Source organism: Pempheris klunzingeri, chromosome 2 (genome assembly GCF_042242105.1).
Source record: "Pempheris klunzingeri isolate RE-2024b chromosome 2, fPemKlu1.hap1, whole genome shotgun sequence".
Classification (NCBI taxonomy): Eukaryota; Metazoa; Chordata; class Actinopteri; order Acropomatiformes; family Pempheridae; genus Pempheris; species Pempheris klunzingeri.
The window spans coordinates 12997549-13025027 of record NC_092013.1 but is presented as its reverse complement, the minus strand read 5'-3'; the positions used below and the strand labels follow the sequence as shown (position 1 = coordinate 13025027).

At 40.7% G+C, this 27479-nt stretch overlaps 1 protein-coding gene across 1 annotated transcript in view; it reads right to left on the bottom strand.

Moving 5' to 3' along the window:
* cadpsb (Ca2+-dependent activator protein for secretion b) overlaps positions 1-27479 on the bottom strand; it is a 65864-nt gene that overhangs the window by 19365 nt on the left and 19020 nt on the right. The window contains exons 4-14 of the mRNA XM_070841661.1: positions 16748-16828; positions 16209-16442; positions 14684-14805; positions 11126-11237; positions 9559-9698; positions 9061-9127; positions 8583-8691; positions 8265-8477; positions 4256-4267; positions 1046-1182; positions 744-931 (exon numbers count right to left, since the gene is read on the bottom strand). Coding sequence (XP_070697762.1) covers positions 744-931; positions 1046-1182; positions 4256-4267; positions 8265-8477; positions 8583-8691; positions 9061-9127; positions 9559-9698; positions 11126-11237; positions 14684-14805; positions 16209-16442; positions 16748-16828 — 1415 coding nt within the window. The remainder of the gene's footprint in view (positions 1-743; positions 932-1045; positions 1183-4255; positions 4268-8264; positions 8478-8582; positions 8692-9060; positions 9128-9558; positions 9699-11125; positions 11238-14683; positions 14806-16208; positions 16443-16747; positions 16829-27479) is intronic.

Here is a 27479-nt window from a genome sequence, read left to right as displayed (position 1 = left end):
GAGGTTCAAATCATGCAACCTCTCATCTGAGTCCGACAGGCGCAAAGATGACAAAAGCACACTTGCTGAGAGCTTCAAGCTCCCGAGGAACTGATTACAAATTGTTTTGTCTCTCGAGTTCCCTTTGTGTTACACATACAAATAAACGGCAATGTCTCACCTTTTTTGCCCTTGACAGAGCGGCATTTTGGAATCCTTTCTCTTTCTAAACTTGAACATGCGTGTTCGTTTAGATGCAGTGCGAGGATCTGGGCTTTGGGGGCTCTTTGGGGACATTAGGGCCTCATAGCCCAGCGGCCCCCAGTAATTGTTGCCCTCTCTGACTTTAACGGACGCATGGGAGGATGAATAATATGGACAGTAAGAGACTATGGCAACAAAGGACAGAGAGAAAAGAAAACAAAAGAAAAATGGTAGAAAACAAAGAAATGTGTAGAAATATGCAATTGATTAACATAGAAACTGTAAAAATCAAACACAACACAAAAATAAACACAAACATGGAAAAATTATATAGATGGAAGACAAAAAATAACTTGGATGCTTCTGATGAGGCTGTTCTTTTCTTTTCTGTTCTTGTTCAGTGTGTGAAGCTTTAGTGTCTCAGTGTATAGGAGGTTTTTCTAAAGGAATACAATTCATATTTGTTTCAAAGGAGTTGGGATCTTAATGTGCTTTCATGTCCTGTTCAGCAGTGTCACTTACAAAGCACAAACATTTTAAAAGAAGAGATTAGGGCACACCTGTTCCCATGGACATGGGAGGCACAAAAAGCGAAGCTGTAGTGAAGAAGAGTGGGATCAATAATAGCCCCACTTTCCGCTCTTTCCAGTAGGTCACGCAGGTAACACAGATGCCTGTGACAACCTCGAACTCCATTCCTGGCACAGTATTCATCCAAGACAAACACCTGGCCTGGGCTAAACCATCCCTGCACAACACGAACACACACAGGGACGGCATTACTGCATATCAGCTGAAAAAAACAGCCCGCTGCAATAAATGTATTATGTTGGGATACAATAATGGGAGGAGAGTCGCTTACCAAGCAGCAGAAGGTGTCATTGAGCCTGTGGTCCAACGTGAGTCGCTGCACCATCTCAAAAAGCGAGGCGTGGTCAAAGCTACAGGGGTTAGCGGAGATAAACTCATCCATGCCATGTTTCTGAGCTCTGTCAGCGTCTATCCAGCCAACGGCACAGGGGAAAGAACACGGTTCAGAGGAGAAGACATCAGTGAGGCGCAGGCAAACAGCAAGTCTTCGTCACAACACAGAAACACTAGGGATTTGTTTTTGCTACTTCTAAGGGCAAATTATAAACACTTACAGCTTACATTGTCAACTTGCATTGTGTCAGACAGCGTAAAGAGATTTTATGTATTGGTGGATGAGATTCTGTCGATCTTCTATTGTATGTGCATGCATGCATCTTGGTATGTCACATTCCCTGATGTTTTTTTTTTTCAGGGGGAAACATTCTTTAAATATCCAAAACATGTTTGACAAAGTGGGGGTTAGATAGAATTAGTCGCAGTCTTCTTAATGTATTCAATAGATTCTGCCATTCGCGATAGTTGAATGTCACTCAAGGTTCTGGTAAATATTGGTACGTGTGCTAATAAAAAATGGCAAAAGAATAATTCATCTGAACACATTGTAGAGATACAGTATAAAGTGCTGATTCAAGAAAAACATGATGTTGTAAAAAAAAGTAATCAATTGATGATTTGCATTTTTTTCTCCAGTTATTGATCCTAGTAAGTCATCTCTTTCACACTGTTATTGTTTGTCTTGCTTCATAACTTTTGCCATTAACCTTCTCTGTATCAAGAGGACTTTCAGACTTTTAAAAAAAACTAAACCTGCTCTGTGAAATTCAATGAAGAGAGAACATTAGTAACATCAACTTGTGTTAAAAAAAAATCATAATGAAACTATAATGAAAATATGTGTGACGAAAAAACACTGGTGGAATAATCAGCTTTTTACTTCTCTAAACTACAACAGAGAACATTTGCTAACTAGAATGACCACAAATTCTTGTCCTGGATAAATAATACAGCTGTCAGGAATGAGATGATGGGAACAAGGTTGATTGAAAATAGATAAGAGATGGAGTCATGTCCTCAGTGTGAGTGACAGGTGTCATGTCCATGGGAAACTGACATGAGTGATGATGATTTGGGGGTGGGGGTGGGAAGTGGAGGCCTGATCTTGGCTGGGCGGGGCCGGGGTACGGAATAGAGCACAACTGACATCTGTCAACCTTCAGCTCGCTGAGAGGGAAGGGGAAAGGGTGTAATACGGGTGCTAAACATTCACTGAGATTTGGTTTAAAAAAAAAAAAAAGGAACCTAGTGAGGTTTACACTTGAGTATAATTAGCTTTTTTTTTTTTCTTGCTCCAATCTGAGAATGAAAACGTGTGAGACAACAAGTAAAATGTGGACGATCTAAGTAAGATATTGGTCGAGGAAGAGGGACAAAACAGGTACAGTAAATCATAATGGAGAGAAGGACAGTTAACATGAGAGCTCTAGAAACACTGAGAGAAGACAGTAAATGGTAATAGAGGTGAGCCCAGTGCTGCATGAGAAGAGAGTGGCAGGATGAAAGAGGATTTGGGTGGGAGGTTGGTAAGAAAACCTTTTAATGGGACGATAAGACGGTGGACAGACAAGTGCTGGACGAAACTGATGAGCACAAGAGTAAGATTGAGTCAGGATCAAGGTCAAAAGGACGTGATGTTGTGGATCAGAGTCAAGATAGTGAGAAAACATCCAAAGAGTGAAGAGAAGGTGCCTGGGGTTGGGCTATGACACATAGTGAGTGGGCTACATCTCCTTCGGCTGGATTAAATGAGGAAATGGAGTTTACGTTCAGAATACACTCAATGCTACAGTAACATTATCACAACTTACAATGATAATAACGTCAACCATAAATAAAATTACCCAATTCCCAAAGTGAATAGGCGAGTACTTTTGCATACATATATACATTATCACATGCTGGAGAACAGTGTGACTTTTCATTGAGCTATTAAATGTCATGCACATCTGCAGACCCATTTTCAAATTTGCATTTTTATCTTTTTTTGGCATTCCTTTTTTTTTTCTCTACGCATTTGCAAGTTGACAATACTTGAATATGTTGCAGTGTATTCATGATCTCTACAGAGCACACTAACAGGCATACCACTACCGGAGAAATCTACTAGGGTAGCAATACAATTTGGTGCAAGTACATGGGTAAATAGCATGAAGCCGACAGAGGCAAAACTGTATCATTCTCTGGGAGATGGGGGAAATGAATGAAAACTCCTGTATTTGTTCAAAAGTATGGACACATGACACAGGTGTTCTCCTATTCAGGCAAACAAAGGGCAGTCAAAAGAAATCAAAATGAGATCTCTCCTTTCTGGAGGTGTAACACCAGTCTAGCTTCTATCTACAGGCCCATCTACTGTAGGAGGAGGGAGGGGGGGTCCGGAGTATTTTATCGTAAGAAGGGGAGGCATTAGCTACTCCTTGTCTTTGGCATTCAGAATACTCCGCATACATATTTGCCAACTCTCATCGAGAAAAGTTCAAAGAAAAAGAACTAAAAGCATTTGAGCCCTCTGAAGTAAAGCATGATCAATACTTAGGAAGTGTCAAAACAAATTTCACCCATGCATGAAATATATTTTGAAAAATAACTCCATCACAGACCGCCATCATCATTCACACTTTATCTGCACGTCTCCTTGAATAAATCTATATAAAAACATCTGATATTTTCTAGGTTTTATCTAACTGCCATAAAATAATCATCCGTTTGTCTTTTAGCTCTTGAAATTTGAATGAATAAATGTACACATTAAATCTTTCTCAGAAATTTGCACTGCGCTTTCCTAATATTATGTCACATTTTATCATCATATTGTGCTTTACTCTGAGGGATCCAGTCACCAATATGAATAAGGAGAGAAGGCAATTATGCAGTAACAGCTATAATATCCACTTTAATCATTACTGAGTCAAATAATAAATTCTTAGAATAAAATACATGCATCCTATACTGGCACGAATGGATGCTTATACTTAGATCCTCAAGTTGAGGTCGTCAAAAACAAAAATTTATCAACTAATATCTAAGACATGAGGCGAGACGTGAAAAAGGAGAAGAGGGAAAGAAGAGAGAAAGAACGTTGCATTTGTCAGATAATCAGCGGGGATTATCTGAGCTGTGCCGGCTACAGGGAAGCACTTACCCTTGAGTCCAGCTAGAAGACAGCAGGGTAAGAAGGGACAAACCAGAATAACATAAAGACTAGCAACAAGGCTGGAGGAGAGCAATCACGAGAGACCCTGACCTAGCAGCTGCATTGCTCAAGAAGGGTACAGGCAAAGCATGAAGAAGAAAACACAACTCAAAAACAACAACCTATACCAACATGAGAGTTTGTGGGCGGTGGTGTGTGAGTACATGTGAGGATATGTGAACTTGACAACAGATGTTAAGGCATATTAGAGAGAGAGACAGAGGGAGACAGAGAGAGAGAGAGAGAGAGACAGACAGAGAGAGAGAGAGAGAGAGAGAGAGAGAGACAGACAGAGGGAGGAAGAGAGAATTTACGATCCTCATCACTCCACTGCAGTTTATTTATTCTGGATTCTGGACAAGTACTTAAGGAGTCAAGAGCTGCACGTTAAGTACTGTCACTCTGTGTAACTGCAGATCAAACAAAAGGCTTACTTTTAAAAGGGACATTGGCAAACACATACAACTACCCGATGAGGTGAGCCGCGAGTCAGTTTTATGTGTAAAAGATGCCGTGTCTTTCTTAAAGGGAAGAGACTATGAAGGTCCTGGAAAGGTTGAAAGAAATCAAGTGGTGACGCATTATTGGTAAAATGGAGAAAGGTTTTTAGCAGTAGAAATAGCACATCACAATTTTAGCAGTAAATCTAACATGCTTTAAAGGAGTACTCCACTGATTTTAGACAAAAAAAAAAAATCAGTCAACTACTCATGTCTTTTATGGCTCTGGGGCATGTTTGTCAAGCCTCAGTCCCCATTCGGACTGGATTTATTTGTCTTGGGGAGGTGGTAAGATTACCTGTGTTGGGTCAGGTCAGTGATTTTAATCCCAGCGTGAATCTATTGTTCAGTGAACTCACTGGACTAGAGTGTGAAGAGCTTTTTGTCTGTTGACTTTATTCTTTCACTTCTCTCAGTCTGAAATTTGATTTTAGTGTGAAAATGTAATAAATCAATAAATGCTTTTGCTAATCTGACGAAAACGTGCTAATAACAACATACAGGCCTATTTGGGAATCATCAAATGAGCTGTTATAATGTCAGCACCAGGTCTGTACTCGCTATTAGCTATTAGCAGCCCTGTTCGTTATGTGCCGATGGATGTACAGACAACTATCACAGGATTACTTTGACACTGAAGAAATCTTAAAAATTTTATGACTCTCAGGCATATTCGGAAGTATCTTTTTTTCTCGGTTTAATAGACATTTCGTCATGATGGGCACTGAAGATAATGATATTCTAGGTGAATGTAAGTGAAACCGAATGACATCGATAGTCTTTCATGTTCAATGTCTCTTTCATGTCAAGTGTGTTAACACTTGACTGAGATGTGAGTAAAAGTTTTGACTCAAATTCACCACATGCAGAATATTTGTCTTAACAGCTTTCCCTCATATCTCCCCCCTCCTCCTTGGGGAGGTTTTTAAACATCTCCTTTGGCTTAATCCTGCAGAATATCCATATCTCTGTTCAGTTCAGTAAGTTTATATCATTCAAATATGTTAAAAATATGAAGGAACGATGCAGGTCCAGAAGCGAACAGAGTAAATTACATTTTGCAATAGAAGCTAAAATAGATCCATCCATAGACCCACTCATCCATCCATTCATCCATTGTCTGCTTATCCTTAAGGGTCATGGGGGGGGGCCTGGAGCCAATCCCAGCTGACATTGGGGTACACCCTGGACTGGTCACCAGCCAACAGGGGTCACAGGGCCAACACACTCACACCCACACATATAGTCACCAATTAACGTAACCCACGCAAGCACGAGTAGAACATGCAAACTCCACACAGAAAGGTTTGAGGGTCAAGCTGCAAACCTGCTATAAACCTGATTCGAACCTAGAACCTTCTCGCTGCGAGGCAACAGTGCTAACCACCGCAACACCATGCTGCCCCAAAATAGACCCTATGATAAATAAATAAATTGCAGACCATACAAGCCATCGAGAACAGGGAGTTAAATTAACATAGAGCACAGGGAGTATTTTATTTCCCACCTGCCCCTCTAATGCTACTCCTGTGCAGTTGATAAAATCCCTGATGATGTCATAATGATGCCATGGGTTGGGCTTGAATATCACAAATGTATTACTAACAGTAGGTGGGCAGTTTTAAATATAAAGGTGTTTACCAGGCGCAGAGGGTGTAATGAGAAGACTATACTGAGATGCATTATGGGATCGAGGGTTTTTAGGTCCGGGCCTTTACTTGGAATAAAGTCAGGATATCCTTCCCTCAAGTCCCTCAAGATTACGGAAGTACAACATTAGATCGCTGGAGTACTCCTTTACGAAATTGTTTTGAAAATTTTGAACACTGTGATATTGGTTTTATTTTCTGAACAGTCAAACGAGTCGAACACAATAAGCCTGACCACATTTTCACTTCGGTGATGTGCACTGAACCACTTGGAAAGACAGAACAAGTTAAAATTTGCGCAGGTCGCTCAGAACCTTCATAGGACTCTTGTTTGTTTTTTTCGATCAGTCCACTGCAGCAGAGTCAGGAGGGCTGTGTATGTTATGGTCCCATGCCATTCAAGACCACCAGGGGGTGAAACATGTACGCGTGGTGTGCCACAATGTTTCAGGGAGGGGGTAGGAGGTCTGTGCCACTGTGAGGAGGCTTTGAATGGCAACAGCTGGCATCAGAGGAGTCAACTAACCACAAGAACGATCACATACTGGACAAAGAAATCAATGGAGAAACAACATAGAATTTATGTGGTAGGATTCTGAGTAACTGATCCAATTCATGACCTTATAGTTTTACTCCAATGATATGATTAACACAGAGTGAAATAAACTTGGGGCTTTTTAAAGTTGCTATTTTTGTACTATCCCTATTATCATTATCATGATCATTATTATTCTTAACATAATCCTGGGTGTCCATTTTAGAATTAGTAAATGATGCCAATTATTTTGTCTATATAATTTCAGAAAAAATGAAGATCTTGTTCATTAGCATTGGAAAAGAAATCATTCTTAAATTATGGAGTCAAAAGATGCACACAAAAATTCATGTTTTTTTCTGAATAGCAGGATCTATTATTGTGGATTGGTAAAAAAGTATGTGACATTTGGTTCATTAGGTCAGAAAGGTCTATGTTAGTGTTGTTATGGGCAAAGAAATGCTCATTTCTCTAAAATAATAAAAATGACTGACAGCACAGGTCGAGTATATACAGATTGTGTGAAAAAAAAAATGTTGCTGGCAGAATTTACGGTGATACGGTGATAAGATATATATTTTTCCCTTCTTTAATGAGGGGGGGACACAAGAGACGGTTACAACAGAAGTTGGTACAGATGCCACACTACTGTAGACAGTCTTACCTTCACTTTGCTACCTGACCTGTGGGCTGCTTAGAGGTGCAAGTACATTGACAGATTGGTTAAAACTTTGGCCGCCATTCAGTGACAAAGGGAACCATTCTGAGAAACTGTCTCAGAACCATGGCTGCCTTCACAGCTGCCTTCTAGAGCTACAACTGGATTAAAACAGGCCTATGGTTAGGACAAGAGCAGCACACCCTGGCACTGTCAGTCTGAATTCAACCCCAGCAGGCTTGAATGTTTAAATCTTATGTGTGGTGACCTATTTAGTTTTTATACAAAGTTTGCACGCCATATCCTATTGCTGCATGATAAAGTCTTTTTTCGGGTTGGTTGTTCCTTGTGAACAGACTGATGGAATAGCATGGAGTTGCACCTTTAAACACTGTGGGAGTGGTGACAATGAGTGGAAGTCCATCAGATGCTGGTGGGATCTGTGAGAGATCAAGGCATGTGTGTGCGTGCTTGTGTGTTAGTTCTAACAGCACGTTTTGTGACTGCAGTGTGGAGCGCATGGCGTGAGACATTTATGGGTTAGAGCTTTCACTGCTTTGTGGATGAAAAACTGCTTTTCTGCTTAAGTGACCGTGTTGTGTTTCGGGCTACTTACAGAACTGAGAAATGGGAGCATCCATTTGCGCCGAGGCACCCCCTTTGGAGTTAAGTTTCTGGACCTGAGTGGGTGGGACAGGCTTATGGGACTGGCCAGTCGCACGATACATGGCCTGGACCCACAGGATGCGGTCCTGCTCATCATCACTGGCAAAGATCACAGTGTCGCCTTCTTTCACTGCATTGAAGAAAGCCCTGCCACCATCCAAGCCTGAGACAACGGGAAGTTAAAGAAGAAGTGTTTAGTGTATTACAGTGTCTGTGCGTGTGTATGCATGTACCTGTAGTAAAACCACGTATAGGTGTGCTGTCTCACCTGGCTGGGGGTCACTGTAGTCCACAGTATACCCGTCCAGCTGGAGAAGCTCCTGTGGTTCTGATTTTTTCTCTCTGTAGCTGCACATGGCGAACGTATACTGACTCACCTACAACACAAAGGATTAGACATCACTTAAACCACAGAAAACGCCAAATTGTTGAAATTTTTACTGACTTTGACTGAAGCAATTTAATGAATTATTGTAATAGTCACTTATTTTAAAAAACAAAATAAAGAGGCGACATAATCCAATACATTTCTCTGCATATCAGTGAAACAATACCAGTGCATGCAGTAAATGCAAATATCATGTTTATCCTGGGGATGTCGTAGCCACATTGTGACCGGGTAGGTCAAAACAAAAGACAAACTTAAAATAAATAGACTACAAACCTCAACAGAAACAACATCATCTAAGGAGCTCATTTGCTGCTTCAATTCAGTTGAAAGCTGTTTTATTTGTGCGATGACCCACCTGCACAAGGACAAAGAAACGCTTCTTCCAGCGCTTCCAGACATTCTTCCCAAAAGCCCACAGATACCTGTCAAAACATTGTCCACACACAAGGAGACAAAACCCAGTCCACATGTCACAACGAAAACCAAACTGACGGGTGCATATAGCTGGTCCACAGAAACAGTTCATTATTCTTCATATAAAAAATGTGGTTTGCGATAGAAATAAGAGCCAGATTCTTTACACAAATATCATAATGCTTATATAAATGATTTATGATTAATGTTGTCTGCAATATGTTGAGTTTTTTGCCACCTTTTAATTAAAAAAAAAAAATCTAAACTACACGCTGGCATCCACCAGGGGGAGTAGTGCACTTCACAGTATTTTTCCATGGTACGTGACTAGAAATGAGGCCAAGGAGCTGAGAGGGCTGGAGTTCTATAAGAAAGACATGGAAAATGAAAGGCACACAGGAACGTCACTACATGGCTTACTTGGCAGAATCCCTCTTACCCGCAGTGTTTCATGTTCTGTGGTTTGTCCATTCGTATGGCCAGTTTGATTCTCAGATCTTGGTCGGGGCACGCCTTGGTCACAGTCATCTTATGGAGTTCTGACTGCTTGGGGCTGTTAGGAGTCGGGTGGAGGACGACCTGCACTCAAATGAAAAACACAGCAAGAAGTAAGATGCCATAATTATCAGCCTTTATATCCAGGAGGTGAATCTTTGCTCTCATCCTGTGCAACATTCAGCAACATCAATTGATGTGTTTGCAAGCAGCTGGTGATTATTTGTGTTTGTGTGAGTGTTTTCCCATTTTTTGGAAGTGAGAAACAGAACAGTGCTTTGCTCTGCCTCCCTGAAGAGGAGGCCTAATCTCTCTTTGCTGAGTTAAAGAGCTTTGAGGAAGCCTGCCTTCCTGCCAGCGCTGCTGCAGTGGGAGATCAAAGAGCCTTGTCACAGCCAAGGTCACTGTCACTACAGGGACGTCTGAGGCGCCGCTGCCCGAACGCAAACCAGCAACATCACCTTCCTTAACCATCAATCACAGTAACCTTACACATTTACCCCTCAGGAAAGTGCAGGGTGGAGAGTTGATGAATGTTTCTTTTCTCTCAGGGAAGCTTGAGATTTAAACAATGCTCAATGTAGGAAATCTGTTCTAAAAAATTAAAAAAAAAAAAAGTTTTTGTCAGTCTTCTCCTATTTGATGCCTCCGCCAACCAGTCAGGTTGCAGTTTACATGCATGTCTGTCCAGACTTATATAATACCTACATGTAGTGAGGAATGAATTGTTCCATATCCAAGTCTATGGATAGAGGATGTCTTTTGCTGTACAGACTGCGGAGCCCAATTAGGCAAACTTTGTGATACAGGGATATATAAATAAAATCAGTTTGACTTTCTTTGTCAAGCTTTGATGTTATTGTTTTGCTGTACGTCTATTAGTGTGTAAGTACACAAAGCTGTAGCCATGACAGTAGACAACGAGTCAAATACGGACGTTGCAAAAGCAAAAAATTCTAAAACCTGGATGCTTCACTAACATCTTCATCCCGGCAGCACAGCAGAGATATACTGTTCTGTTCCTAACTTATGGTGTTGAATAACGGGCAGAAAAGCGTTTTTGCAGAACATTATGTCACAGTGAAGCTGGCCTTTGACCTTCTGGATATTAAGTGTCATCACTTCATCATTTTATTGTATTAGACAATTCTTCACCCTGGAGTCCAAGAGGACGTTTGTGCCAAATTTTAAGCAATTCCCTCAAGGCATGAGATATCGTGTTCACGAGAACGGGACAGACAGACAGATGGACAGACAGACAGGCAGACGGACAGACAACCCAAGTACATGATTCCTCCAGCCACAGCTGTCGCCCATGCAGAGGCGTAACAATGTTTGTGAGATTAACCCAGCATGTATTTCTATGTTTGTTTTATTATCCAAAGAGGCTGCAATTTGTGCAAAGTACAAGTTTGGTGTGACAAATGAATCCTGACTGCAGTATTCTCATGGCGGTGTTGAGATCAGATCATTTCTGTGTTCGTAAAGAATAAAACAAACAGAAGTGTTACCCTGCCCAGTTCTTTGTCCTCCAGTGCCAGCACCCCTGTGCTCTCTGTAAACAGTTTCACCTTGACAGCAGGCAGAGGGTGTGTAGTGGTGAAGTCCCCTTGGGTGCCCCAGCTGAAAGACACAACAAAAGACACTCTAGAGGTTAGCTTCCATGACAGCATGATAGCAGAGTGTTCCCACACAATGACTTCATCTCCAGCAGTCATTTACATGTAAATAAAAGCTCAAGTCTGGAAGAGAGATTTCACTTCCGTCTAAACATTTCCAACTGAAATCACATAGAAAAGCAATCGAACAAAGAAAATCCATGTTTTGAAATAGTTCACGTCTTTACGTCAACACAGCCTTGAAATAGCAGCTGACAGTCTTTGGACCGCAGGGATTGCATTATACAACAGAGGGGAGACAATTCATGTTTATAGACCTACACACACTCGCACACACAGACACAGAGGCACACACACACATACACAACACTATGTATACACAGTACATCTTTTTATCAGAGAAGAAAGATGATGGGGAACCAACTGGAAGTCTTTTATAAAAGAAGAAATACAACAGTGTCACACAGAGCTACAGTAAGTCAAAGTCACGATAAAACCATATAAGATAACAAACAAACACACACACACACACACACACACACACACACACACAGACTTCATTCCTCTGTCTCACTGTCACTTGTTCTAAATACACTCTAGCTATTTATATACCAGACATCTTTAAAGCTGCACTTGGCAAGATTTTTATATAACAAGCACCCAATTTATCAGCCAGAATTATTTTGTGGGTCTGCTACAGAGAGCAGGAGGGATGTGCTACAGACTGGTTAAAGTTAACCACTGGTGTCGAATGTGTATTTTTTTAAGCTTTATCACAGATGTGTGTCTCAAAAACAAGACAGTTATTTTTGTGTAGCTTCATTTAAACAGAGAGGTGCTTCTAAATGCATAGAATATAATAATAATAGCATTAAAATGCACTAAAAAGAAAATAAGAAAGCAAATTATATAAATTTATAATCAAATGCAACGAACGAAATGTAACAAAATATGGTTTAGTTCAATGAGTTCAACTGCGTGGAATGAGCTAATATTCACACTGGGAGGCAGTTAAGAGTCTCCAGTCCACTCGACCTACGTCCCCACGTTCAAGCCATTTCAATTTAAGTAATGGGGGACAAAAATCACAGTGACGACCGTCTTCATCCAAGGTATAACTTATTTCTGATGTTCAGCCACAGGTAACTCACTCGGTATGTCTTCAACAGAATATTTAAGCCTCATATTAGCTTTGGCTGAACTTTAATTTTCACACGGATATAAGACTGATTTTGTCTCCCATCTCTTTCATTGAAATTGCTTTTAGACAGAATCAATTGGTCAGTATGTTCAGCAGACTGATTAAAGCAGCAACAGCGATTTAAGTCAGACTTGAGAAAATGTGATCATGTCCTGTAGGAACAAACTACTAATAATGACTAAACCTCATCATCAGCTATGCCTCCACAAGCCCAAAGGATTAAATTAAACAAAAAACACGTGGAAAATGCAGTTTGCTGTAATCATGTTACACAACATATATCGGCTTGTGTTCCCTCTCACTGCCATCTGGGGCTGCCAACATGTTATGTTATGCTGCCTTGTGCAGCCTCAACGACATAATATGAATGCCTGAAATCTCTCTCTCTCTAATGAGGTACGGAGGACATGGTGTCGATTTCCAGCCCTGAAAAGACGTTTTCCTTGTAACCATTTCTAACATTCATAATTAATTGCAACTTAAAGTACATAACGATGGTGCACTTCCAACATGCGCAGAGCAGAGAAGCTGCTGACTGGTGGCGAGCTGTGTTGATTTCAGATGGAAGCATTGTGCTGGCATGAAGGTGACCTTGTGGATCAATCTAAGGTCTATTGATGGATGTGACAGTGCTGAGCTCCTACAGCTCTTTCAGATACACATACACTGTGTGTGCTCAAGCCCAATGTAAAAATAAACAGCAGAATTACTAGATAACAACAGAAAAATAATTCTCATGGCAACGTTAATGACATCAACCTCTTATTCAATTGATTAAAGTGTAAAATCACAATAACAATAAGTTAAATGTTAGTCACCGAATACTAGCAATTAATATATGTGTTTTGTGTGCGCTTTTTTTCTGTGTACATGTGTGTACATACCCACACACACACACACACACACACATGCACACTCTACCCTCGCCTTGTTCTCCTCTAATCCCTTCCCTCATTCATGTCCCTCCAGCTCTCGCACACTCTCTTCATAAAATGGCTCTTGAATTAAGGAGATCAGAGGAAGACATTTGGGTCCTAAAATAGCTCGTATTTGCATGAATGTTTCATGGACAATTTCTCTTGTATCTTGTGCTGTGCAATGCTGGCTAATTAAATGGGAAAAAGGTAGATATGTTGTGTAGAAGATATATTTGCCCTCATTAGGACGCCATTGTTGTGGTCTAGCATAACAAGAAATGAAGTAGCAAAATATTTTTGGTAGCATGCAAATGGTTGGGACTTTCAAAGGATGGAAGGAAATTTACATACTGTGCCATTTCATTTCATACTTGACATACTGTGGGATTACACGATGAATTGTCACCTTGATGTCACCCAGAGACAAAGGTTTTAGGGTTCAACTGTGAATCATCGTCCGTAATGACTTTCATTAAACCCACATATCATCAAGTGCAGGTTTGGGTGAAGGTGTATTCTGACTAGAACAGATTCTTCTGTTCTGGACCAAATAACTGACACATTTTAAAAAAAGAAGTACATTTAGGTTTTGCTGCTGCACAGTTCAATTTCTTTTTAAATACAGTGTCTCACATACTAAGTGCCTTCGAGAGGGAATGACGTGTAGGAGAAAACATGCAAGAGCATTGGAAATGTCTTCCTGTGACCAAAAACCCACTGAGATGCGGCAGAGTTTGGCAACATAGGTTTAATTACGACAGGATTACGACAGGATTTTTCTAAGGGCATCTAAATTAATTCACAGGAGGCACCAAGGATCAATAAAAGAATGGGGCAGGATCTCAACAGTACAAGTTCAGAAATGAACAGTGTATTGGAATGATAATTAAAATGACTGAAATGACATTTTCCCTTTGGATGAAATAAATAATTAAAAAGGTTTCTCTGTCTAGAGTCTGAAAGTTACTGCCAGTAGTGGGATCAGTAGCTGCCGATAAAATGACATTATGCAGGGTATGTTAGAAAATGTCTAAAATATATTCTGGTACACTCGAGGTCAAAAGTTGCTCTGCCTGCACACTGAGGACAATCACAATACTCTGAAGACTTGATAACTTAAGAAATAGCAGCAATCAGCAATCTAGACATTAGATTTAATTAGAATTAGACAGCTGAGGCATTTGAGTCTTATATTTGTATGATTAATTTAGGTTTAAACAGTGGTAGACTGTGAAGTCTACTAACAATGTGGTATGGACAGTAGTTTACATTCATATAAATCAATGAGAAAAACGTGTGTGAATGTGTGCACATGCATGCTCAGGCCCTTACGTTGGCTTGGATGCTTCTGCTTGGTCGGTCTGGAGTTTCTCGCCTCCCTCCACCTCCATGGTGCAGTAGACAATCCTGTTGGGAGCCAGAGACTTCAGCCCTTGCACTTCCATGATCACCACCTGGGGGGCACAGAGAACTCAGTGAAGGTAGTAGACGAGGAGAGATTCATCTCTTTAAAGAGGTCAAAATAGCAAAAAGCCAGCAGCAGATGTGCAGGCGGAGAATCCTTCAAGTTTTCTATCCACAGCCTCAATCACTATTTACACTTGTAGCTGGTGTCTTCATATTACTAAAATGTAGATTTTAGCAGATTTTCCATTGAAACAGTCTATGAAAATTATAGCCATCCTTCCTGAAAAGTACAGCGCTCTATCATTTAAACTGCTTGTAGGCATAATCTACCACATCAAATCTTACACAGAGTCTTTAATCGCTCAGTGAACACAGCATAGTACTAACTCTGCCATGGGTAACGATTAGATTGTAATTGTAAATTCCTAGTGGGACAACCAAAGGCAGAAATACGTGCTGTGAGGATAATGGATCCACTTTGAATGAAAGCATCCACCAAATCCACGAATGCCTGCCAATATATTTTGTTTGACTGTCACTGTTAATGTATATTGTTTATCAGTCCAGTCCAGTCCTTTACATACATTTACGTGTATGTAAATGGTAGTATATACAGACTATTGAAAGAATGAGTTAAAGGAGATTCTAAACATTCACTCTCCAAAATCATCCAGGACTTATATCTCTGAACATCATTCATCATCAAATTAATTTTTCCATGTTGTTATCTCACAGGGATGAAAAAAAAAAAGCTAAAGGATTTGCTCTATATTGCATCTAATTCCAACTAAATTCTCTAAAGATTTTCCCGGTTTGTTGCTGAGGGATTTCTGGCAGCTGCTGCAGCCAACCACTTGGAAAGTAAACAGACTTGAAAAATGAGGCCTCACCAGAGCTCTATGGAATTACCACCTCACACAGATAGCTAATTTCCACCATTGTGCAAATAATTTCAGCATTCACATTCAACAATGGTGCGCCAACTTTTGTGTGAAGGAACAGAAAAACAGTGTGATATTCTTTGCACTTTGTGCAGTTCCTGGTACTGTAACAGCGCTGCATCATAAGGGATGAGGTGTGATTGCTCCCAGTTCTGCGGCGATAGCTCATCGCAGAAAGGCTGATAACGAGATGAGTCACGTTTCCCGTTAAGGAGCAGGTGAAATGGTTTTTCGTGTGTGTTTGTGCGCATGTGTGTGTGTGTCAGTCGGTTCTTCGCATAGCGTCTGTTCAACCCTCTGAACAGGTCTGCTGTCTGTTTCTATACTTAGTCTTGAGCAGACAAGTAGTCAGCTACAGCTCTGATTTATGAGTTCTGGATTAGACAGATGTAGTTTTGCACTGAGTTTAGATTCTAATGGGATAATGTCACCCATCAGAAATCCTGAGACATATCTCACATACATCTGATTATACAGTCATATCTAGCTTCATTGCTAAGGCACTCTACCTCCAAAGTGAAGGACAGAACCACGTCAGACTTGGACAGTGTGTTCTCATCCTCCTGGCCCATGTCAATGATGGAGGTATTGTGTCCCCGCTTCAGCTTCTGGAGTTTGAACTCCCCTCCCTTGGACACGGGCATGCTCTCCAGATTGGCCATCAGCTGATTCACTGAAGACTTGAGCTCCTCGATGTACATGGCCTCCATCTCTTTAGACACAAATTTGGGGAACTTACCGCCCTGTTGACAAAACAGAAAAGACTCAGCAAGCAATCACAGTCTTGATTTTGGAGTTTTTAAGATGATAAAAGCATAAAAGGAGGATTAGTGTAGGTGTCTCTTTTTCAGATGATGGACATCTGATTCAGTAAAAATTAAATATAGTTTGTGAATTTGTAAATATACATGCTTTGAAATACTATAATTTCTTGTGGATGGAAGCTCCCACGATGATGTTTACACAAGTTACACCATATTAGTGACATATTAACTATATAACAAAACATATTAAAAACAATCCGAGTCCCCCGCAGCGTCTGACTCACCCTGGCAATCTGGTCCGCCATCTGAAGACGACCATCCAGCTCTCTTCTGATCTGTGCAGCCTGCTCATCCAGGTTGTCCAGCTATTGATAAAAGGAGAAGAACAGGTCAATGGAGTCACATTAAGAGCCCAGCAATACTTAAATACAGCCAGGAGTCAAGGTCAAAGGTCACCTCGGTCTTCCAGTATCATTTATCTTACCATGAAAGATGAGAAATCCTTCAATACAACACACACATGCTATTTACATATTGTTGATGACATGCAGTGATACATTTAGGAGGTTTGTTATGTTATATTTTTAACATTATAAGTTATGTATAAAATAAATATATTTCTTCACCATTCACCCAGTGAACACTGAGATAACAGCTAGCCCATTGTGTCATGCACAGAAATGAGGATCTGGACAGTTCAGATTAATTACTGAGTACAGGTATGTCAGTGAAGTCGTTGTTATGAACATATCCTCGGTTCCATTTTAGACACAAAGTTAAAAAAAAGAAAAATGATCAAAATCGACACAGCAGAACTAGAGACGTCATCGTTTATATTCCATGTATTAACCGTTCTTATCAAAACTTGTTGCCTTGATTACCCACGATGCAACTCCACCGATTGTGATAAAAGAGTGGTGCTAGTAGTGGCAAACAACATGGCTAATGTAGCCACTCGCCTCAAGCAGAGATGAAAAGTGAGCTACACAGGTCTGGAAAGCACACTTAAATATGACTCCAAACATTTAGGTTCTTTTCCAACTTGTAGTCTTCAGCCCCATCTGACGTAATTTGTCCGATTTTACACAGCTCCCTCTATAGCTACAAAAGGCTTTAAACTTTAGTCACTCTGTAGTACTTCCTTGGACCTGTATACAGACTTTATTTAAAATGTAAAATATCTAAGCTAGACCAATAGACTGCTTAATAGAAATGGATGTGGCTTCCATGTCTGAAAAAATGAAGCCAATGCGGAAGTGCCTTATCCGTAAAAGACGTCCAAATGTATTGATGGCTCTGAGAAAATGACTTCTCAGTTGATTCATTACCTCAGTAAACATTTTCCTAATGAATATATGGTCTCAATCATTAGTTACAAGTGTATCTCAACACAGCATGATGTTCATTTTGTAAAGTTTAGTCCCATTTGGAGTAAAATAGACGATAAAGCAGGGTATGCTTCAGGGCGAGACTACCTTGTGACTGACCGATCACAGTCATGGGTCATGGGAAACCGAACCAATCAGGGTCTATGTAGATGGAACATCACTTCTGGTGCCGAAACCAAGATAGCGAAGCTTGAGTCTTCAAAACTGCAGTCCATAAACCAGTGGGTGAAATCACAGTGGCAGCATCCACTTCTTTTTATACAGTCTGTAGCCAAACCAAATTACCAAGGAAGTTGAAGCATATGTGACCAAGCAATCCAAAGGTGCTCATGCAGATTGGTAATGATGACGCATGGTATAGCACGGCATGAAAAGGCCAATTAGAGCTCCAGTTTGTCCTAAAGGGCTGCAATCATAGCAGCATGGTGTGGCAGCATGCATGAATAGATCAAAATCAAAAGGAAATTTATCACTCTCTCAAAGGAACCATGCTGCCATCACCATAGAGACCGTGAATGGACCACTGTTTGTGGAGAGGCCTTTTTGGAAGAGTCAAGTGTTTGGAATTTTTCCTTTTCTGGTTGATTTCAATCAGCAGAATGAAAATTCACCTCTGTGAAAAGATCGAACTGAAAGAGGGGCATTAAAAATATAGGTCATATTGGTAAATTAAGACAATGAAATACATTCACAGTGATAAGGAAATGCTTGGGTTTGAACGAGCCAAATGTTTTGCATTCAGACAAAACCCTGGTAACGTCATTCCTTTAAAATGTTTGAAAACTGCCTGTCTTTGGACAATATGAGCTCAAGGCAAAGATGCCAGACATATGTTAGCCTAGTTTTTGCCCTGGAGTAACGAAAAGCAGAGAAATCCATGGATCTCTCACATCAATAATGAATGAGAGTTTTATATTAGCTGACACAAGGAGGAAATAGGAGAGGTCTGATGTCTCTCTCTCGCTCTCTGCTCCTGTATGTTTCACTTCAGTTAGTTCTCTGAGCCAAAACGAGTCATTCTTGTCAAATGTGATGTTGTGACTCACCAGTCACCCCCATTTCATCTATGAGGACAGTCGCCTAATTGAGACATATCTGCTGCACAGTTGTACCTGGGGAGTCGCAAACTTTTCCCACACAGCGGTGTTGTACAAGTCTTCAGGGGAACATAAAATCTATCTCGTCTAACCGGGGTGTTGTTATATTGTGAAAACCTTGAGTTTTACACTCAAGTGTTGTATTTTACAAGCAAGGGGGGAGGGGGGACGCCATTGTTTCATAAAGCACATATTTCAGTTTTTCCTTTTATTAGTAGGTGCACGACAAAGTGAATATTTGAAATAAAAATGTGTCAGACTGCACTGTAGAAGGAGTATAACTTACAATTTGTTAGCAACAAAACTGGCTGTAAAAAATATTCTAGCAGCCCACGTTTTATAATTCATGAGCTATCAATGTTCTCTCTGTCTTTTAGATTTAATCTCTGTCAAACTTTGAAACGGCAGACCAGTGCGAGTTTCAACGCGCGCAAATGCAGTCTTTCATCTTGACCAATCATTGCAATAGATAAAACTGGATTGGCTGTAACATTGTAGGTCTGTTTTTCACAATAATGGTTTTAATAATTGAATGTATCTTGTGAGATAAGTATGTCAGATGTAAAGATGTATGATGAATAACGCCTGTTTAAGATGTTTAAATTTTCATTGTATCACTAGGCAGAGAACGTCTCTACATCGCTGAATGGTCTCTCGAACTGAGCACCTGATTTGTTTGCGATTCAGTGCTCTAAACTCCTCCAGTCTCCTGCTGCTGGGACGTGCGCCAGAGCTGACCTCTCTGCGCCTTATGGTATTTCACCCACTCCTATTACATTAACAGGCCTCGTCTTTCAGGTTTTTTGCCATATTGATTCCCTGCCCCTTCCAGCAATCCTTTTTAAGAGAGAATGAGTTGAAGTAATGGTGCGGCCGTTAACAGGAAGGGGAGGGAGGCACAAATAAGAGGCGCTGCAAAGCTCGGACTGAGATCAAGTAACACACAGTATGTGGATGAGGGAAAAGGGTGACACAGATAGAGTGGTCTGGCTATGAAAAAATACATGTAAAAAGAAGTACTATTTCAAGAATTATGGGGGTCTTGGTTACGCAAGAAGTAGCAAATGATTTTCATTGTTGAAATCTTTCTTAAATCTAGATATTTTGCTGATGTGGATTTTTTTTCCCTGCATTATCTATTCCTGTAATTGATTCTATTCACTGATGTGCTCATTATGAAATGATATCAGCCAGATGGCATCTTAAACGGAGGAGGTCTAGTGTGTTACCAGTGCTGGCCACTAAACAGCCACCCTGCTACATAACCCAGAGTTCCTGTTTAGTAGAGCACATAATCAGACTTTGCCACCAGCTGCAGCAGAATGTCTGCACTCGCAGCACAGTAGTACTCAGTGCTGTTCTTCACCACTTAAACAGTTGTGAGCATCCTGCAGTAGGAAGTCTCACAAGCAGGACTTTTTTCTTTCCATTGTCATGTCCAATAATAGAAAACCAGATTCATCCACATCCCTAACTGACTGATGCTGATTGCACTCCTTCCTGAGCTGTGCTTGAACGGCTCCTTTCCCCCTGTTGCTGCCTGTCAAAACATTCAGAGCTCTGGGCCCTTTTGGACTGCGGTGCCAGAGACATCTGACTCTGTGCAATCCCAAAAGCACTGTCACTGAAAATCCAGCAGGTTAGCCTGCCTGTGTCTGACACTGCATTTTTACTGTCTCATCTGTGTGCCTCCCCCTCCCACAAAAAACCCTACAGATCAAAATCCATACATCCAGGCAAATTCTCAAGACTGCAAAATCCTCAGAGATACTTCATATCTGAAACAGAATACTGCAGCAGCAGATAATATTGGTCATTGTGACTATGTGCAGATTGCAGCTCGTCTGTAAAATGGCTAACATGAGAGGAGTGACTCTGAAGCATGTAATGTGAAGGGGGATGGGGCTAGTTCCTTCCATTATTCCCATCTCTCTTTTGACAGTAGTGAAAAGCAAAGACAGTCCGGGCTGTGGGAGGAAGTAGAGCTGCAGGTCAGTGTCTGTGTGAACTAATACCCACCCCCTACTGAGCCCCACAGCACCCCAGTCTTATTGGGCCTACTACTACTGAAAGGTCACTGTTGTCAAAGGCCCACAGGCACGATACAGGTGGACAGGCAATCTCATAAAAAATAAGACTGGCTAAAAGGTAAGTTTCGCTCTTTGTTACTGAAGCTGACAGCAGCACTGCAGCTAAATAAAGGTGACGCTGTGTCAGTGTTAGCCGAGCTGACAGCAGGTTAAAGGTGATGGAGCAGAAGCAGGCAGGTAGTTAACAGCACAGCTGATGACAGATTCCCAGGTGAATACTGGGACATTAGCAGCAGACGGCCAGGGGTGGTTTCTGCTAGAGAACAAAGACTGGGCGGACAGGGCTGGATCTGTGCTAGTCTATATTTAGACTTGCTGTGTCTGACGATGTGTCTGTATGTGTGTTTATTTGTGTGTTAAAAAAAGTGCACAGTGTGAGAAACGGCTTCTTTTGTGTGAGTGTAGTGACATGCAAGGAATGCTAATTAGGAAATGTGCTCACGTGTGCACATGTGGTAAAGAAAAACTCCATCTCAAGTTCTAACATCTAAATCAACTTCTAGTAATATCAACTACCTCATTCAGAGCTGCCCCGATCAGTTATTTTGTATTACATTATTACACTGTATATTGTGAAAAGATCACTCAGAGAGGAAAATGATTATTATTACATTACTTTTTTTATTCATTTCATTTGCCACTGTAAATATGCTCACCACCCCAGCAGAGAGGCAAAGTTAGCTAGCTGGCAGACATAGTGGAGCATTCAGCAGGTAAAGAGCCTGATATTGCCTTCAGGAGTTGGTAGAGACCAAAACAGAGCTAAAAGGAGAGTGAATGTTGCACTTACATTCACCAGTTCACCTGCAAAACTCTCAATAACAGTTAATGTTGCTAAGTTTCTGCAGTTTGTTTAAACAAACAATTGTTGTAACAGACTAAGCACATTATCTTTAGAAGGTGATAATATGTTACTGTTGTTTACAGCTTGTCGCACTGTCCCAAATTGGCCAAAAATCAACTACTACTTGTTTAAAGAAAGATTTTTAAAACAAGTTAATCTGTAAAGATGCTGGAGATAGATTAAAAATATTCATCCTTGCCAGATTTTTTATAAGAAAATAAATTTTTACAGAATCATAAGCACTTCAGAAGACATCTCAGTCAGGGGCAAACTAGCCCCATTTTTTCCTCTTAATAATCATTGTCCAGATTCCAAACCACACGAGTGCAGTCAAGCTTCACCCTGCGTTTCAGCACCACTGCTTTTTAAGCTTAGAGGTGCCGGGGCAGGCATAGCAAATGCTTTCATCCTTTCCCAATCCTGTGTGCAGTGAAGAGGCTCCATTACGCAATTGTATCAGCTAGAGGCTAAAACCGAACCAGGAAGAGCTCAGGCCTCATTTCCCAACTAACAGTTGCTGACAAGACAAATTAAAGATGAAAGGAGGGGTCTCCTTTAAAGACTGTATGAGGGAAAGCTGATTTGAGTATGGTCTGTCAGTCTGGGGGGCCACAGGCCATGATTTATAGCACTGTAGGGGGAAATTCTCAGTCTGGTGTGCTTGGGCCTTGGGCCTCACAACTCCCAGGTTTGGGTAATTTAATCAGCGTCTTGAAATTAGGGAATAGTTTTAGTTAATGAGAGTCTGCTGGTGAGTAAAACACCACAGCATGAGAATCTCTAAACAGTATTAAAACAACTATAGCAGAAAACTGCTCAGGTAATTATTCAATTAGTGTATTTATCTACAATTTAGATTCAGATAATCGTTTGTTTAATTTTTCAAGCAAAAATACCAAACATTCACCAACAATTTGAATATGTCGCAGAGAAATAATGCCAGGCATTTTCTCTATTTTTGTCATTTTATAGTCTATGCTTCATTTCTAATATATTAATTAATGTTACCCCGAAAACCCACCAGGCACGTCTGTCGCGTTCCAGTTGAGGTCCAGTTTTGCTCCATCCTCAGCGCGGTTGTAAAACCCACTGGAGGCGTTTCAGACACGAAGTGTTTTGCCTGGTTGATTAGTTGACTTTCTCAGATTTTGTTGATTTGGTCATTTCCCTGTCATTTTTGTGCTTCTAATGTTTTAAATGTATGTCTTGTGTGCATTTTCTGCTTTGTTGTACTGTAGCCTACAGACAGCAGCTAAAGTATTTTCTTCCACGTCCAAAGCAAAGTTCTCGTCAACATGGTGTAATAAAATCCTTGGACCGGTTAATGTCTGGCCTAGTGCCACAGGTTATAAAATAATATTGATGTGATGGTGGAGTATACGATTGAAAAGCTGCACGGCGGCTTTTATTTTATAAACTGACCGGATTCTTTTTGCCGTTTGTTTGTCTGACCTTGTGCCCGCCTCATTGCTCTGTGCTGCTTGATGCTTTCAGGCCGCAGCCAACATCAAAAATAGACTACCTGCATATCTTTAACAGAGAGGAGCGCCAAGCCACTTCTGAGACGCTCCTGAGACGCACTGCAGCGGCAGCTGTGTCGCAGCCGCAACACAACGCAGACGCCCCCAGTGGGACTGAGCCTTAAATCAGGTAGTTTCACTAAAAGTATTTAAAACCTGCATTAATCAATGTGTTTGATGGTAAAACTGAATGCAAATCGATGCTGGATAACAAGTGAACAAACAGTGTTAATTAAATGTATATATTTGATTTAATTTATGAAAAATATATTTCCACAGTGTATAATGTTAATTATTGAGATATTTGTGTTTACAGAATTATAACGTACTTATTTACATGCATAGATATTTACTAAAGCAGTCCTCACATATTGTCCTGAATCTACCTCTGTAGTTTGCAGCTCCATAGAAACAGAGTGACGACTGGAATACGGAAGTAAGATCGGCACATCCGGGAACTTCAGCCTGTGACACGTCCCCGCCCCTTTCTGATTGAAAAACAAACGACTCTCTCCGCAGACTTTAATGTAAATTCTTTACGAAAGACCCGAAGACATCATGTCACGCAAATATACGTTAACTCTGTTTGACCTAAAAAGCGCAAGATACACAGAAAAGATTAGCGTAATCCACTTTCAGTGTCCAGCATCAGGCTGGTGTATTAACGTCCATCAGTAACTCACCGACCTACCTACCGACACCTGTTTTTACCTTAAGGAGACTTCAGGTTAGAAAACTACCAGTGATATATTTTACTTTTCAGTCCTGCTCAAATAGTTTGCTGGCTAGCAGCACTGTGCTCTGACTGACAAGGTAATGCTACGTTATAGCCCACAGGTTAAGCTTATGTTAGCCCGGTCAGTGTAGCCTGAGCTCCAACCAGTAGTTAACTATTAGCAGCCTGTAAAGAACACGGACCCAACTATTATCTATTCTTTAACAGGCTATGATTTTGTATGCATTCATTAGCTACCTTGATTCTGCAAAGAGGATGAGCGCTCACAGTCTCTGGGTGAAGAAACAGCTGACTGGATTCACACCCTGGCAGGTGAGTAGCAGCGGCTAACACACTAGCATGTAGCGTTAGCATGTAGCTTGACGCCATAAGGCCTCTATCAGGATGTTTTTCAGGACGTGGTGGGGGAACAAATCAGAGAGCAGCGATGTGGGATTAAGTCCTGATGCAACCAAATCCTCAGCATCTCACGAGGGACAAAGGGATTGTTTGCCTCCTACATTGGTCGTCCTGATGAGTTCACATCCTATAGCCCCATTGATTTTCAGTGTTTTCCAAGCACACTTGATGGTAAATTGATGTAATTACTACATTTTGTTTTTGACATTTTAACACAGTACTGGACCTCTCATGAATGAAATCAACATTTGTTTGAAGATACGGTTAGACACAATATAATCCCTGTAATATATGTGATATAGCCTTTTACCATCTCTATAGATGGAGAGGCTGGTGAAGCAGTTTAGGTTCATGGGTGTCAGTGTTGCCAGGTGGGAAATGCAGAATTATCGTACCACAGACTCGAAATTATCGTATTTTGGGGTAAATTATCGTACACCCATCATAACCAAAATAACAAGCTTACGGTTGCGCAATAGTCAAATATAGTGGTTCTATATGTGTTTAAAAGTGTCCTCATCCACTGCTGTGTGCTCCAACTTAGTTGTGTTACACTAATGTGTCCCCCATAAACAAATAACAGGTGGGAACTAATGAGCTAAATCATGAGGCCACCCACAGTTAGGGAATTGACACAGCAGGTTGACTTTTTTGAAACAGTATTCATAATAACTGAGAAGAAAATAAAGAGTAAATCTGTGATGCGTTGAGCTCGAGGTGACGTAAATGGTAGGAAGTTATCCAGCGTAGTTTGGTTTGGTTCAGTACTCTTCGGCAGCTGCTTCTGTGCCAATACCTCAGCGTGGTGTCTTGCTAGATGAGTTCTCAAGTTTGTCGTGTTCCCACAGTATTTCACTGCAGCGAGACAGAGCTTGCAAACGGTGTTGTTTTTATCAAACTCGTTGTTTTTACTTCCATTTATAACTTTGAAGCCAAAGTGTTTCCAAACGTCGGCTTTATACTGAGAAGGTGTTGTAATATTGTTAGCCATGTTTCTGTTGGCTTTAGCTACTAAGCACAACTCTACTGCAGGATTGCTGCTGCGCCGCACATTTGCTCTTCACCGCCATCTACTGGAGTGGTGCTAAAGTCGTACTGTATTCACAAGGCGTCGGAAATGCAAATCATTATTTTCATTAAAAAAAAAAAAAATCGATATTAGAAGATGAAAAATCGATATCCTATCGGGTCACAGAGTATCGCAATATATCGCCATATTTCTTCCACAGCTGGTTTAGTTCAACTAAGATCTGAACCATACCACGGCGGCCAGGTTCTCAAACACAAATCCTTTTGTGACAGAAACCTGTTATGGTTTGCAAAACCGCTTTGCAATGTAGACACCAGAACACATTTTCTTACAGTTGTTTGGTCATGCTTGTGTCACCACAGCTAAATTACTGTGCAGCCATCAGGGAGTTGAGAATGGTTCAGAGAGTGGCTGGTGGAGCCGCTGGCCATACCAGTCAAATCAGTCTGTTAGTCATTTCCAAGGGCTGCTCTTACTTCAGCATAAGACAGAAATAGACCAGTGCTTCCTTTCTACTATTTGGATGTAACTGCAAAAATGTAAATCCCTTGTGATAACAGCTAAAAAATGATGGCCTCTGAATCCTAGCCTACCAATGAAAACCTTTCATAAAATCCCAGCAGCCCTGAGCCATGCTGACTGGATTGCCGCATCTCCTTTTTAAGTGGGGATTTTATCACTTAGCAGAGGGCAATATATGGCTGCTGGTTGCTTATGGGTATATTTATTTTAACAGCAAGCAAAACAAAGGACAAAAGAAAAGCAGCTGGAGTAAAAACATACATGCAAAATTTGTGCTACTCATTCACATGTTGATACAAATACAAATCTGTGCCTCTTCACCGTTATGGCCTGAATCAGTTACTACAAATCAGTATAACAGCACAGTATGAAGTTGTACACACAGCATATATGCCTTTTATGATGGTGTTGAATGTTCTTCTGTTGCTGTGTATTGCTCAGTGTGGGATCTGTTCAGGGAAATGTTATAATGTTCTGCATGCAGATTTCTGACCCTATACCAACAGCTCTGCTGCCAGCAGGTTTAAAAAAAATAGAAAGAAAAACTAGGTTAAGTATCTTCAAAGGCTTGGGAGGAAAAATACACACTGGATTTGGAGGCTATGGCGATGTATTGCACCTCAGCATTAGTGGCATCTAACAAATGAACACTCTGCAGAACAGAGCCAATATTGATCTTTGCCAACTGAGACATTTGAACGATACTGAACAATCTAATTTGTTTAACAGCACCTCATGCCGTCTGCGCAGATTTAAACATTAGCAACTGTTGAAAGAAGGATGACACCTGGTCCAAAGAAATTCAGCATTTTAAAACTCAGTGGCTTCTAAGAGGTGGGTCCATTAGATCAAATGAAATGAAGAGGTGTGTTTTTTTTATCTATTAAATGATAAGCAGATGTAAACGTGTGGAAGCCCTACTGCAAATCCTGTCGTGATAAGACTTTTAATCAAGCCTCTGAAGATAGAATACATTAGTGCTGCCTTCAGCATTCCCATAGAGAGCAGTAAAGCGGTACAGACAGAAAGGGAAGGAGAATTATGTCTGACACATTCACCCCAGTGTTCAATATTATCCACCTGCAATCTCAACATATCTCCCCTACAATGAAGTATTGCTGGCCTTGTGTCAGAAGATATATCTTGAGTAGACATATTTACTTATTTAGTTAAAAAATGTCCATTAAACACAATTGAAAATAATGACCTGTTGTCTATGGCAAAGTGTGAATATTTTTGAGTATTCGTCTCATTAAACATCACTTTGCATGGATTATTTTGACAAATTTTGATAATCTGGTAATTTCATGTCCATTACCCCAACCCTATGTTGCTTTATTGAGATAGATTGTGTAGAGGGTTTTTTCAGATCATTCTTTTTTTTTTTTTT